The following is a 15,997-nucleotide window of genomic DNA, read 5'->3' as shown; positions in this document are numbered from 1 at the left end:
AAACTGCAGAATTTTTTCTCAACCTCAGGCCATCCAAGACGAGTTTGTTTCTTCATTGAATTAAAGAATTAAGAAATTCATCATTAGATCACTTGCTGCTGTCAAAGATCTGATTAAAACATGACAGTAATCCACAAGTAATCCAGTCCATTTAATGTCATGTAAAGGGAAAAGATGCATGGTCACAAAAGGTGACCACCACAAAGGTGTTTTAACTTTAAATCGTTAAAATACCATAATCCATAATAATGCTTTATTCAGTGAGAAAGTCCATCCCCTGTTGTCCTCTCACATTAAAATATCTATGCATATTTCTGTCCTAAAAGAGTATTTTGACGTTAAAAAACATCTTAATGATGGATTTGTTTCTTAAAAACAGGGATTTTTTCATTTCACATGATGTTACTTTATGGACTGGAGTCATGTGGATGGCATGGACTATTATGGTGTTTTAATCAAGCGGCAACCTTCCAATCTCTAGTGAAACCAACACGGAAGTGACTAAAATTGCAATTCACTGACTGGCCACTAGAGTTTGGGCTCCAAAAGGGAGCCAGTCCCATTGACCCTCCATGTTAAAATGCCCAACTTTACAGAAGAAAAAAAATATGGTTTTGGTATTTATGTTGGCCTTCATGACAACTGTGAGGAGGGTGGATTTTTTTTATAACTCATTCGTTTAAATTATACTAAACCTTAAAGTTCTGCATAATTAAGGGAATGGCCACTTGAGTGATGGGTGGATTGGCGCTGCTGTCACCATCATAGAGCTAAGTGGGTGTGGTTTCAGCAACCAGCTCCCGCCTCTTTGCCCATTTTCTATTATCGGGGAGTGACGCGCTGCCAAGATGGTGAGAATAGGCTCCGCCCACTTTAGGCTTCAAAAACACTCTTCAGAAACCTACAGGTGACTACATCCATGTTTTTATGCTGTCTATGGTTTTAATCAGCTGTTTGGACGTTCTGACGGCACCCCTTCACTAGTGAGCAAGTGATGTAATGCTAAATTTCTCCAAATTTGTTCAGAATAAACACAATGCCATCTTGGATGGCCTGATGGTGAGTCAATTTTCAACAAATTTTCATTTTGGGGTCAAATGTTCCTTTAAGATAAATCCAAAAGATTAAACCTTAGATTAGCTCTTGTATTGTAGAAAACCTTTCACCGTAGAAACAAACTGTGTGTATAAACATTCTGTATATAAACACTATTAATTAAGAGGAAGGACATAACACAATGTCAAAGTACAAAAATCTCTTTGTATACATCTACAAATCACAAAAAAGGACATGGTAAGTGGAAACAGTGAGAACTGATCTTTCTGAAGAGGTAAAAACCTCAATGTAGACGGCACATGAGAGCGGCAGATGTGAATCGACTGTCCTCGGTAAAGTCTTTCAGTTTTGCATCCAACTGTCTCTGCTTTGTGGGTTTTAATATGTCCATGTCTTGTCCATGAACAAGCCGAGAGCTTTGTAAGCAGTCATATATTGTCTCATGAGGATATATGGTGCTGGGTGATAGTCCAAACAGGAGCTATGCAGTCTTACATGGTCTGCCAGATATAGTCTGGCTGTAAAACAAGGCTATACCCCCAACAACATGCCCATGAAATCTGAACCATTCTGTATTGTGATCGATGCTCCAGCTGCATTGTCCACGAATATGGAAGTGTACTGCCCGGCCTGTTAGAAAGAAAACATCACATTATTCAAAGTCGATGTCAATCTGCAACACATTTAACTTAATTGTATGTATTTGAGGTTATTCAGCAAGATATTCACAACTCTTACCTGAAGTTCCAGCAGTCCATGGACAGATACTGTAAATATTTTGCTGTTACTCTCAAAGCCAACAATCATTTCCAAGGATCTGCATAACGGTACAGAAAACATTACTATTTTCTTTATTGTATTTTATTTGAGCAAAAGATAAACTAGTATAATTGTTAAAAAAAAAAAACAATTATAATTCATTTTTCCACAGTGTTAAGGTTATTCAAAGAAATATCACTTTGTTTTGTTATACATTGATAAAAATGTCTACAAAGTTATAATTTCCCTTTAAAGGTCTATATAAGTGCTTTCCAGCAATAGATTTGAGGAATTACCCTTCCTAAGACCAACAGGGACCCCACGAGTCAAAGATGGCAGTAAAGGTTACTAAGGTGACAAGGACCAGACTGAAGGTGAGAGGACATGTTTTAAAGGCCTGCTCCGTTTTAACACAGGAAATGCCTTGCTGGTTCCACACAAGCTAGAACAGACAATGTGCATGCATTATTTAGAAAGAGCATCCCCATTCCCCCTTAACCACCTCGCGTACCCCTAGTAGTACCATTTTTCTTTTAAGTAAATTTATTTTTGTTTGATTTGTGAAAGAGGATTTTTATGACATGCACTCACACGCTTAAGCCACTGAAATTAATACCACATGCTCTGAATGTAAGAAGGAGCTCAAGAAAAATACTAATTTTCATCATAAGCGAAGTATTTCTTAGAGTCTGAGTCATGAATTTATATTGATGTGGATGTTGTCTGTGGACAATGGGTCCAAAATCGAATGTTAATAAATAGACTACTTGAGGGTAAATTATACATAATGTAATCATAATAACTTTTCTAGCAAAATTGCTGGTGTCAGATTTTCTCCTGGATGGTTTTGCAGAATACAAAACAGAACTGACACTAAGTTTGACAGAAAGACCTGAAATCACAAGAAATGTCTCAAGGTTACGTATGTAACCCTAGTTCCTTGAAGGAACGAGACGCTGCGTCGTAACGCTTTTGGGGAACGTCCCTGACGAGACCGACTCTGAATATCGTGTGCAATCAGTCCATCGGAAAGGCGTGACGTCACGGGCGGGGTGACGTAGCGACCAGGAAGCTATAAAAGCACGTGCCGTGCAGCTGGCTTCAGCTTCGAGTAGGGAAGCAAGCGCCGGCAGGGGTGCCGGGAGTATGGCTCTGCGACGCAGCGTCTCGTTCCTTCAAGGAACTAGGGTTACATACGTAACCTTGAGACGTTCCTTTTCAGGAACTCGAGCTGCGTCGAAACGCTTTTGGGGAACGATGTGCCCACGCTGCCAGACTTCCAAATCCCTGCCTAGTGTGTAGTCAAAAGAGCACAGCTAAGACGAGAGAACAGAAGAGCCCGGCGTGGCTCGCATGTCAAGATCGTAAAATCGGACAAATGTGGAGGGCGTGGACCACCCCGCAGCGTTGCAGATGTCCAAGAGGGACACACCTGCTGAGAAGGCCTTGGAGGCCGCCATACTCCGAGTAGAGTGAGCCTTGGCCCCCAAAGGAGGGGGAAGACCAGAGGACTCATAGGAGACGTTGATAGCCTCGACTATCCAACGACTAAGGGTCTGCTTGGTGGCAGGAGAACCCTTGTTAGAAGGACCGTAGCAAACAAGCAATTGGTCTGATTTTCTCCACAGGGCAGCTCTGTGGACGTATGCGTCCAGTGCTCGCACTGGACACATACAGTTTAGCTTCTCTTGGTCTGGCTCCCGAAAGGGAGGAGGACAGAAGGCCTGCAGTACGATAGGTTGTGGTGCAACAGAGGGAACCTTCGGAACGTAACCCGCTCGAGGGTATAAGAATGCTTTGGCCATACCAGGGGCAAAGTCTAAGTAGGTAGGGGCCACCGAAAGGGCCTGAAGATCTCCAACTCTCTTTAGTGAGGTGATTGCCAGTAACAGGGCAGTTTTAAGTGTCAGATGTCTATCTGAGATATCTTGTATTGGCTCGAATGGAGCTTTACAAAGAGCCTCTAGAACCACAACCAAATCCCAGGGGGGAACACGGGATCGTACTGGAGGTCTCAGCCTCAGCGCACCGCGGAGGAAACGTGTAACTAGGGGGTGTCTACCCACTGACTGACCATTGAAAGGGACGTGGAAAGCAGCTATGGCCGCCACGAAAACCTTTAAGGTGGAGTGGGATAACCCCGCAGAGAGCCTGGCTTGTAAAAACTCCAGAACTGTACCAACTGGGCAGTCTGCTGGGTCAAGCTGGCGGTCTCTGCACCATGAAGTGAAGAGCTTCCACTTCAGGGCGTACAGTTTCCTCGTAGAGGGAGCTCTGGATTGGAGTAGGGTCTCAACAACCTCGGTTGAGAGACCAGCTGCTAATAGCTGTGCCCCCTCAGGGGCCACACCCACAGCTTCCACAACTCCGGGCGAGGGTGAATTATCGTGCCCTGCGCCTGTGAGAGTAGGTCTGTCCTGATCGGTATCTCCCACGGAGAGCCGTCGAGGAGGGAGACTAGATCTGAGAACCATACTCGGCCCGGCCAGAACGGGGCTACTAGTAGTAGACGGAACCCGTCCCGGCGTACTCTCGCCAGAACTCCCGGGAGCAGAGCGATAGGGGGAAAAGCGTACAGACGAAGCCTCGGCCAGGTCTGTACCATAGCGTCCAGTCCCAGAGGAGCTGGATGAACTAGAGAGAACCAGAGGGGACATTGCGATGTCTCCTGAGTCGCAAAGAGGTCCACCTGGCCTGTACCAAATACTCTCCATATGTGCTTCACCACCTCGGGGTGAAGCATCCATTCCCCGGGCCTCGGCCCCTGTCTCGACAGTATGTCTGCTCCCACATTCAATCTCCCAGGAATATACGCTGCTCTGATCGAGAGGAGCTTGCCCTGGGACCACAGAAGGATCTGGTGTGCCAGCTTGTACAAGGGGCGCGAACGCAGACCCCCCTGGTGATTGATATAAGAGACCACTGATGTGTTGTCGGTGCGCACCAACACATGGTGACCTCTCAGGTCTGGGAGGAAATATTTCAATGCTCGATAGACCGCTAGTATCTCTAGGCAATTGATGTGCCATGTTAGATGGCGACCACTCCACAGACCGCGGGCAGGGTGGCCGCTCATGACCGCACCCCAACCGGTGAGGGACGCATCTGTCGCTAGCGTTACACGGCGACAAGGAACTCCCAGCACCGGGCCCTGATCCAAGAACCAAGGTTTCCTCCACATGTCTAAGGCACGAAGGCACCGCCGCGTGACCTTGATAACTCGACGTGGATTTCCCCTCGGGGAAAAGCCCTTGGACTTGAGCCACCACTGTAGGGGTCTCATGTACAGCAGGCCAAAAGGTATCACGTTGGACGCAGCTGCCATCAGCCCTAACAATCTCTGGAATTGTTTGACAGTGAGTGACTGGCCTTCTTTGACTCTCTCGACTGATGTGAGGATCGACTCGATCCGAGCAGGAGACAAGCGTGCCTGCATCGTGGTCGAATTCCACACTACGCCTAGATAGGTGGTTCTCTGAACTGGAGAAAGTACACTCTTCTTGGCGTTTAGTCTCAAACCCAGCTCCCCCATGTGTGCGAGAACGACATCTCGATGTCGAGCTGCCATCTGCTCTGATTGAGCTAGGATCAACCAATCGTCGATATAATTTAAAATGCGGATGCCCTGCATACGGAGGGATACCAGAGCCGCATCCATACATTTCGTGAACGTGCGGGGTGAGAGTGCGAGGCCAAAGGGAAGTACTCGATATTGATAAGCTTTGCCCCCGAAAGCGAACCTCAGAAACTTCCTGTGTTGTGGAAGGATGGATATGTGGAAGTATGCGTCTTTGAGATCTATTGTGACAAACCAGTCCTCGGATCTGATTTGAGCTACAACCTGGTTGACAGTGAGCATCTTGAACTTCAGTGACATAACTGAGCGGTTCAGGAGACGCAAGTCTAAGATCGGACGCAACCCCCCATCCTTCTTTGGAACTATGAAATACCGGCTGTAAAATCCGGATTCCCTGTCTAGAGGAGGGACCACCTCGATGGCCTCCTTCCTTAATAGGGTATTCACTTCTTGTTCCATAACCAGAGCCTGCTGGGGGCCGACCACAGTCGGTGTAACCCCGTTGAACTTCGGTGGTGGATGACCGAACTGAATGCAATAGCCTCTTTCTATTGTACGCAGGACCCATTGAGATACATTTGGCAGTAGCTTCCACGCTGCTAAATAATCTACTAAGGGAATCAGTCTCTCGAGACTGACCTCTGGTGTAAGAGGCCCCCGAAGGGGCGGCGAGCATCCCAGCTCCGCTACGCTCACGGGCGGAAGTAACTGGGGGTGGCGCTCGCTGGAGGCCGCTGCGCCCTGAAGCTCTGGCAGGGTTGGCAGACCGACCTCCTGAGGGTACTGAGGTGAGACGGGCACCGTGTAATGAGGTGAACCGCGCTCTACCCCAGCAGGGGCTACCCTCTGGATCCTGGCGTCAGGATCTTTTCGTCGAGGACTTCCGGGCTTCGATGACAGATCTTAAATCGGTTTTCGCCCTAGAAGCCCCCGACTCAGAGCGTCGTTGCCCTCGGCCCCGACGTGGGGGAGCACGAGTGGCGACGCTCTGCTTTTGCGCTTCCCGGTGTGAGGAGCCGGTATGTGGCGTGGTCATCTCCCGCCCAGATGCACCACGAGAGCGACGAGGGAGGAAACTCTGGAACGCCGCTGCCTGCTTGTGCGCCTCCTGGAACCTGTCGACGACAGTATTAACTGTGTCGCCGAACAGGCCCGAGGCTTGAAGCAGGGCGTCCAGGAGGCAAAACCTGTCTCGTTCTTTAATTTCTGACAGGGTCAGCCACAAATGCCTCTCCGCGGCCACTAAGGCTGCCATAGACCGCCCAATTGCGCGAGCGGTCTCCTTAGTGGCGCGGAGGGAGAGATCAGCGGTCTTTCTGAGTTCTTCAATCTCTTCAGACTTAATCCCCTCCCCCTCATCGACATCTCTCAGCAGGTCAGCCTGATAAGCTTGCAGGACTGCCATAGTATGAAGGCACGCCCCAGCCTGACCTGCTGCCACATAACCTTTGCCCACTAGCGATGATGTAACTCTAAGCGGCTTAGTGGGCAATGTCGGAGCCTTTAGAGACGAGGCCGAACCGGGTGACAGATAGCCCGCGAGCGTCTGTTCAACCCGTGGCATCGCTCTATAACCACGCTCTCCCAGCCCCATCACGTTGCCATAATATAGTGAATCAGGGCCAAAGAGGCGGGTCGAATACGGGTGATTCCACGATCTCGATAACTCATCATGGAGATCGGGAAAACACGGAAGGCTCCGACGTGGAGGTGGTTGCTTCGGCCGCAGAAAGCGTTCGTCTAACTTGCTTCTCTGCGGCTCAGTCTGTTTTTCAGCAGGCCAGTCGATTTTTAATTTATCTACTGACCGCGTGACCACCTCCAAAAGCTCCTCATACTGGGGCGACAGGGGTGGCGAATCCCCAACAACAGTCTCCACATCGACCTCCTCAGAGGACGAGAGGTGAAGAGCTGATCCCTCACCCTGGGGGGAAGAAACCGACGAGCGTGCTTCCGAACCCAGGGCTTGGGCGCCGGATTTGGCAGATGAGGAAGGAGATAAGGACTGGCCCGTCTCCATTCCTTCTGACAGATCCACCTGCGAACCCCACGAGTGCAGCAGCCGCTCTGCCTCGGCAGAAGCGGGGCCAGCACCGCGAGGAACGCTGGTGAAGGCTCCCTCCTCGAAGAGAGCCCTCCGGGATCGAAGCATCCGCATTGGCAAACGTTCGCAATGCGGGCAGCCGGCCCCCTCGAGAGCCGACTCAGCGTGCTTCAATCCCAGGCAAGCCACGCACAGCCTGTGTGTATCCCCGCTCGTAATGTAGCGAGTGCAGGGAGGAACACACAGTCTGTAACGCGGCTTGAAATCGCCCTTCAAATGTTTGGTCTTTTGCTTCTGCTTAGGCATATTGAGCTGTTTTAGCGATCTTTTTAAGCTAAGGGACAGACAACAATAAATAGGACCAACAGGACAGACTTTTGCACATGCACACACAGAGCGCTTGCTGACAGATTCGAAGCTGAAGGCAGCTGCACGGCACGTGCTTTTATAGCTTCCTGGTCGCTACGTCACCCCGCCCGTGACGTCACGCCTTTCCGATGGACTGATTGCACACGATATTCAGAGTCGGTCTCGTCAGGGACGTTCCCCAAAAGCGAAAGAACAAATTCTAGCACATTAATTATATACCGTCTGAATTCATTCATGAATCAAACATACTTCTCTCAAATATTATTTTAGTAAATAACTAAAATTTTAGTTTGTTTATCACCCAAATCCATTGTTTGATGTCAAACTGTAGGACTTAATATATTTAAAAGATTTGCATTTGCTTGCAAAATGTTTGCATTCCCTGAGAAACAATGTGTTCACTCGCAAAACTTACCCATTCTCATGCAAAATGTTGCATTCCCCCCTAAGAAACATTGCGTTTACTCACAACACTAGTTTCGAGTCTTTAACTCAAAGATGAAAATAGTTTGCTGTTAGCAACTGACTTCCATGGTATGGAAAAAAATACTAATACTAATTTGTTTTTTTTTGGGGGGGGGGGGTGAATTACCCCTTTAATGTGAGACAAAGCAAACTTACGTGTATCTGTGGCAGAGAGATTCAATGCAGATCAAAACTCGGACATTGTCTCTGGCTCTCAGCTGGTTCTTACTCTTCTTCACCTCAGTGTGGTCTGTAAGAAAAAACAAAAAAATTATATTTCCTGAAAATACTTTTCAGACATGCATTACAAACTGTTGTATGAAGAGTAAAGGCTGTTGAAATGTTGTTTGACAGAGCTTTGTATGTGAAGCACACAATGCCACAGCCAGTCTTGTTTGACCTCCAGCCACATCTAAATATTGGTCTCTTCTATAAGTCTGCAGTGGATTTGTGAATTTGTTTGAGGATGTTGATTTTCTGCCACAGTCTACTGCAGAGAGCCAATTCCTTTTCCCGGAGCTGCATGTCGGCGCCACAGCTTAGAAGAGTTTTGCATTCAGAGTCCCTGGGGCTTATTTCAGTGTAACTCCACATAAGCAATGCCTCTGAAATGACGAATGAAGGATCACTGGACCCCCTCTTTAGAGCATCAACCAAAAAAATAAAAATGTGCGGTTGTGTACTTTCAAGCACGGCACTCATTTTTTAGCTTTTTAAACATTCAAGATTGTGCAAGACACCGTCAGTCTCAGCAAACAAATGTAGCACAGTTGGAATGTAAGTTACAGGGGAATGCAATGCATCTGCTGAGAAACTGCCAAGTCTGATACATCCATTACATGATGGCATCTTCTGATAGAGATGACACTGAAATATTAATTTGTACTCCATGTATTTGTGTTTATAGCAGAGAAACTGAATTTTCCATTAATTTCTCTACTGTATTTGGTAGACAATTTTATCCAAAGCATTTGTAATGTATTTAAAAATAAATCTCCATATCCGCCACAGTATGTAATTACATATATATTAATATTATTATTAATAAATTACTATTTAACTGTAAATTGTGTCCCATCCATTTACTGTTGTACTTTAAAATCACTGTAAATTGTTTCCAGTTTTGCAGTTCATGCATTCCCGGAATCCAACCCTATTGTTTGAACATGGGGTTGATTCTGCTAATCATTATCATACCCCCAAACCTCATGTCTAAGACTGAAAAAGTGTAAGAAAACAAAAGATTACAAAAGAGACCAAGTTTGTTATTGGTGAGATGAACCTTTCAACCTTTCCTTACCAATATGAACATTGGCAGAGAACTGATAAATTCCAGTTACAGGAGCTGTAAATCGGCCAGTGGACTGATCCATCCCCGTCCCTCTGAGGAAGGCACCTTTGGCAGGAGGCTGAAAGTATGAAACAGGTGAGAATTATAGAGTGCCTAAAATGGAGACATCTAATAACCATTGATCAAACATCAACACCACTCACTCTGAAAGTCCTACTATGACTTGCATTCCAAGCATCTCAAGAATATGTTTTTCAGCAGAGGTCTTGCTCTCCACACTCTAATAAACTCACATGCAAATCGAAGCATTCTGCATACAGCATTCGAAAATATAGCAGTTTTAGGGCTCAGTTTGGGAGCACATAACCATTAAATGGTTAGAAATATGTAGACATCTGCCAAGAATCCTCCGATTCTGTTTGTGATCATAACTGCACTCTGCAGCCATGCCAGACCACATTATTCTTCATTACGCCTCCAGAACCCACCAAGATTTCCAGACTCAGACGCTTTTATAATGAGTCCTCTGATTAGTGTGCTAAACACTGTTCGGTTCTGCCATTTTTGTGCTGTCAGCTTTGAACACTTGAACACTCTCACAACAATGAATGCCTTTCATATTCATGTCAGATCCCAACAGATATGTGAGAGGAGTGTAATATTATTTGACATGTATTTCTACACTGGATGAATAAAACTTTGCATTGACATTCACAACCATTATTTTATCCGTTTGACAGATTTGAAAGACTATATGATCATAATTTCTTTTATACGGAAAGAAAGAATCATACATCCTCAGTGATCAGCAGAATTAAATTTCTCATTGGAGCTTAGATTACATCTTGTCTACATTAATCACTCGCAGCTTTTTCCCTGACTAAAGGACTCTCCAAAAACACGCTAACATGGATTTTCGGTGTGTGTTCTTGGCTGATCAGGGTAAAGCTCTTCATTAAAAACAGCGCACTGTTTCAAATGGTGTCTATTTTTATAAACACCACTCACTCGTCCAAAACCTCAGACAGAGTACCTTTTGTACAACACCAAGAAGGATATATTTATATATTATATGTAGGTTATATATAGGTTGGCTTATACCCTTCTTGATTGGCCAAGTAATCAATTCAGTGTCTTGTCACAAATGTTCACATCAAGAGTCAGTCAGGAGGTTGCAATCACAGGTGGCCTTAATTCAGCTTTGTCTATAAAGCTGATAGGGGCAGAATTACAGTATCTGTCTGACTGACCAATGGCAGACAGCTTATTGATTTTGTAATAATATTTGGTGATGGATGAAGAAATCACACACTTCACTTTGAACACACACAAGTTGGAACTGTTTCGAAATAGTGTTTAGCATTCTTTAAAACTGTCACCATGAAGAAGCCAAATGGAACGAAGACAAAACATGCCAATCTGAAAAGATTTGCAACAGACTGGAATTTCTTTCATTCTGGCAAATGCTGATCTCGCTGCCGCAATGAGACGATTGGAAGTTGTACCATTTACTCTAAATGGCTGTTTCTAAATAGCTGGAATGCTCATTTGAATTAGCATTAATGTGAATTTGCTGTTCCTCAGTTGTATATCCAGGGCTCATTTTTTCTTGTTCATTTGCTGTTAAAAGTCTAGACATAGGCCTAATTGTGATTGATTGCCTCATTTGTGGTGAGGAAATAACCATAAACTATAAACACAATAACTTTTAAAAACAATAGCTTTACAATAACAAAAGGCATAAATGTAAAATGGATGATTAAAGACTGCTGAAAATTATAAGGGATACTGGACAAAGCTGAATCAAACACATACAGCGCTGTTTTCCAATTCCTGAAATAATTACTGAGCCGGTTTTAATGAATAGCTCAAAAAGGCAAGGTGATTCACAGTTGAGTCACTTCTTTTAGTGAATAAAATTATTAACTGTGACATTTAAATCGGTGTAGAAACTGATTCGTTGTTCATATGACAATGTGTATTTTGCAAAGATAAATGAATTTAATATATTATCAAAGATATGTTTTGTTGATGTTTAATATAAAGTTAAGATCAACTAGGTTTTATAGTATTTACGCCACATCATAAAAAGGCAGATATATTTCCATTAAGATGGATGGATGGACAGATGGATATTACATTATGATAAAAGACAGATATATTTAATGTCTGCACTTACTGTCTGAAAGTTCTGCAGTTCAGCCAGAGTCTTTTTGTCCACAACGACAGGGCCTTTGAGTTTGCAGTGGAAGGCTTCCTCGATTCTCCTGTAGGAGGTCATACTCTCTAGGGTGATCAGATCTGTAGGCAGCTGACTGGGTTCGTTGGGCCTGTCCACTGCTGCTCGTCTCTCTGTGGCCTCTGTTAAAGCAGATAACATGTAGACACAACACTACATGCAGTTAAAGACACTTCATCAATGTATCTCTCAAAATGTCCAGCACATCTTCATAATGGTCACTTGATGATGAATAGAAAATAATCATCACTGAGATTTTCATGTGTTGTGGGTCCTCACCTTTGATCATTTCTTTGAACTCTCGCAGCAGGACCTCTTGAGTGACTTCTGCCCCAGGGGATCCTGGAGGTCCCTGAGGCCCTGGAGGTCCAGGAGGTCCCGGGGGACCAGGCTGATGCAGAAAAAAATATTACTGTTATAGAATTTTAAATAAATTTATTCAAGACTCAAATTTCTTTGAATGCTCAAAAGGGCATCTCACTATGATGTGTTACGACTTGAATTCTATTAAGGCATGTGTTATGCAATATATTACAAATTTTCTGGTAGAGATAAATTAAAAGTTAATTCTCAGTCAATCAACTTTTGAAGTGCAGTACATATGTAACTGTGCTTGTTAGTTCATAATGGCACCTAAAAAGTGTCTCTAGCTACATATTTTATTAATTAGCCATCACAAAATGTCTTCAGTCCTACAGTCCTCTGTCCCTAATATTGCTTTCTTCAGTCTGAAACAGGACAGAAATATGCAAAGATCAAGCACTGTTTCCAAGTGAAAAAGTTTTAAACAAATGTTGGTTGTGTTTGATGTGAGAGGACAACAGGGCTTTTCAATGGAGGAACCGTTATTGTAGATTATGGACTGGTAAGTTAAATAAAAAATCCTGGATTTGTTTTTTACAAATATGCAGCTTTTCACTTCACAAGACATTCTCTGTTAGATTGGAGTCGTGCAGATTACTTGTGGATTATTGTGATGTTTTTTTCAGCTGTTTGGACTCTCATTCTGACTGCACTCATTCACTGAAGAGGATAAATTGGTGAGCAAGTGATGTAATGCTTAATTTCTCCAAATCTGTTCTGATGAGGAAACAAATTCATCTAATGAGTAAATTCTCTGCAAATTTTCATTAATGGGTAAACTATTCCTTTAACTTAAGACATTCTTAAATTCCAAATTTTTTGTTTTACTAGAATTGTTCTGTACATTCTGGGTGAATGAAATTCCTCTGCTTCCCACACTTTCAGCTCTGTCTCACTGTCGATTATGTGTTTGACATTTGATAATATGTGATCGTAAAGACTTTCCGCACCAGTGGTCTATTTCGCTTTCGGCATTTTCCAGGAAAGTTGCCCACAGGTCTCTTCACAAAATCCATCCATGATCCAAGAGGGTCCACTCTCTGGTTCTCACTGACCTGCTGAATAAAAACACAGAAATGTTCATTTATATGGTGTGCATGGTTTGCATATTTCTGTATAACTTTAAGAATTCTGGATATAATGCACACGTGACACATAATATTTGGTTTGGCTAGTGTACTCTGTCATGTATGAACTTCTGAGAGGAGTGTAGAGCGAGCAACGAAGGAGACGAGGAGTACATCAATCGAGCAAATTATAATGACATCAAGGAAACAAGGAAACCTCATGTAGCACAGGCTGACATGAACGTGAACGTGAACGTGAACATGAACATGAACATGAATAATACTATAAAATACTATAATACTATAAAAATAGGTAATAATACCCTGAACTAAGAACAGGGAACACTATTTAAACACATGACAAGACAAGGGGATGAGACACACCTGGGATCAATGGAAATAAATCGGGTACACCTGGAATCAAATCAACACAATGGGGACAACAACAGGAAGGAATCAAATAAGGGCAAACAGGAACTCAGTAGGAACATACACATGACAGATTGCTCCCCTCCTGGATGGTGTGTCCCATGCCATAACAGTACCATTGGGGAGGGGGTGCGGATGGAGACAAGGAGAGCCTCCAGGGGCTCCAGGAGCCATGGAAGAGCAGAGAGTACAGGGAGCCATGGAAGAGCAGACAGTACAGGGAGCCATGGAAGAGCAGACAGTACAGGGAGCCATGGATGAGCAGAAAGTACAGGGAGCCATGGAGGAGCAGACAGTACAGGGAGCCATGGAGGAGCAGACAGTACAGGGAGCCATGGAGGAGCAGACAGTACAGGGAGCCATGGAGGAGCAGACAGTACAGGGAGCCATGGAGGAGCAGACAGTACAGGGAGCCATGGAGGAGCAGACAGTACAGGGAGCCATGGAGGAGCAGACAGTACCGGGAGCCATGGAGGTGCAGACAGTACAGGGAGCCATGGAGGAGCAGATAGTACAGTGAGCCATGGTGGACCAGAGAGTACAGGGAGCCATGGAAGAGCAGACAGTACAGGGAGCCATGGAGGAGCAGACAGTACAGGGAGCCATGGAGGAGCAGACAGTACAGGGAGCCATGGAGGAGCAGACAGTACAGGGAGCCATGGTGGAGCAGACAGTACAGGGAGCCATGGAGGTGCAGACAGTACAGGGAGCCATGGAGGAGCAGACAGTACAGGGAGCCATGGAGGAGCAGACAGTACAGGGAGCCATGGAGGAGCAGACAGTACAGGGAGCCATGGAGGTGCAGACAGTACAGGGAGCCATGGAGTAGCAGACAGTACAGGGAGCCATGGAGGACCAGACAGTAAAGGGAGCCATGGAGGAGCAGACAGTACAGGGAGCCATGGAGGAGCAGACAGTACAGGGAGCCATGGAGGAGCAGACAGTACAGGGAGCCATGGAGGACCAGACAGTACAGGGAGCCATGGAGGAGCAGACAGTACAGGGAGCCATGGAGGAGCAGACAGTACAGGGAGCCATGGAAGAGCAGACAGTACAGGGAGCCATGGCGGAACAGGTGACCCAGGAGGCCATGGCAGATCCTCTGTGACCTTAGCCGGCTCGGCCACCATGGCCACGGGCAAAAAAAAAACATGTTTGGGGGAAATTAAGAATGCTGGGGAGGGTTCTGGAGGGGATTCCGACCCTGGAGCACTCCTTGGGTTAAGCACGGGGACAGGAGCCCCCACTGGGCTAAACTCAGAGACAGGAGCCCTCACCCGGTTAAATCGGGGACAGGAGCCCTCACCAGGCTACCCTCGGGGACGGGAGCCCTCCCTGGGCTAAACTCAGGGACAGGAGCCCTCCCTAGCTATAACTGGGAATCTGGAGCCCTCCCTGGGCTTCACAGGCGATCAGGAACCGACATTGGAGCGAGCTCTGGGACTGGAGCCGACACTGGAGCAAGCTCTGGGGCTGTAAACAGTCTTTTCCTCCTCATCCTCCTCCCTTGATTACAGGTGATTAGGGTGACTGACGGGCTTGTCGTTGCGGCAGCTGGCGAGGCAGACTCGGGAACGGCCGTTGGGCAGGAAAGAGACAGGGCCGGCCGGCTTGACTGAGGAACAGCCGGCGGAGAGGATCCCGAATCGGGATCCGATGCTCTCCAGACCCTGGATGGCCCTCGAGGTTGGTAGTGTCAGGGAGCTCAGTGGGGCAATGGTATGTGATCCCGAGCCAGAACAGCATCACCAGAAATCACCAGGAAGCTACACGAATGCCCTCACGTAGGAGATCAGGTTGTGACTCGCCTGAGCCACGGCGATAAATAAAGCTTGTTTGATCACACAGGAAAACAAAACCCCTTTAAAAGCTGGAAAAAAATTGGGGATTTCGGTCTGGTATTCTGTCAAGGTTGAACTACTGAGAGGAGTGAGGAGTGAGGAATGAAGGAGACAAGGATTACATCAATCTGACATCAAGGAAACAAGGAAAACTCACGTAGCACAGGTTGATATTAACATGAACATGAACAATACCAGACCCTAAATATATATAATGACCCAGAGCCTAAATAGATATATATAGAGATTGAGTCATTGGGAGAAGTTCTAACTGTGTGATTTATCAGATATTTAATTCAGAGATCATTCTCCAGTTGGCACTGAGTGCAGTGCATCATAGCTACATAACTAAATCCAAGTCATAATTTCTTCTTATAAACCCTCTCAGGAAAATTATGTCTAAAGATCCTAATAAACGGTGCCAGACATCAAGGCAGGCTGCACCACTGCAGTAAAGGAATGGGTCTTTTGTGTGGCATGCAGCACTACCTCATGCC

The 15,997-nt window shown here is 45.6% G+C and overlaps 1 protein-coding gene across 3 annotated transcripts in view; it reads right to left on the bottom strand.

The window, feature by feature from the left end:
* Nucleotides 1–310: 310 nt before the first annotated feature.
* LOC132129569 (adipolin-like) overlaps nucleotides 311–15,997 on the bottom strand; it is a 27,244-nt gene continuing 11,557 nt past the window's right edge. Inside the window, exons 2-8 of one of the 3 annotated variants that reach the window (XM_059541194.1) lie at nucleotides 13,114–13,221; nucleotides 12,080–12,191; nucleotides 11,741–11,922; nucleotides 9,571–9,679; nucleotides 8,427–8,520; nucleotides 1,795–1,873; nucleotides 311–1,686 (exon numbers count right to left, since the gene is read on the bottom strand). In XM_059541194.1, the coding sequence (XP_059397177.1) occupies nucleotides 1,588–1,686; nucleotides 1,795–1,873; nucleotides 8,427–8,520; nucleotides 9,571–9,679; nucleotides 11,741–11,922; nucleotides 12,080–12,191; nucleotides 13,114–13,221 (783 nt within the window). In that variant the 3' untranslated portion in view covers nucleotides 311–1,587. Of the gene's footprint in view, nucleotides 1,687–1,794; nucleotides 1,874–8,426; nucleotides 8,521–8,587; nucleotides 8,876–9,570; nucleotides 9,680–11,740; nucleotides 11,923–12,079; nucleotides 12,192–13,113; nucleotides 13,222–15,997 lie in introns of those variants that run through there. The other 2 variants (XM_059541195.1, XM_059541196.1) reach the window with 2 other exon arrangements.

Source organism: Carassius carassius, chromosome 46 (assembly GCF_963082965.1).
Source record: "Carassius carassius chromosome 46, fCarCar2.1, whole genome shotgun sequence".
Taxonomy (NCBI): domain Eukaryota; kingdom Metazoa; phylum Chordata; class Actinopteri; order Cypriniformes; family Cyprinidae; genus Carassius; species Carassius carassius.
Note: the sequence above shows the minus strand (reverse complement) of the source record. Positions and strands in the feature narration are given on the sequence as shown.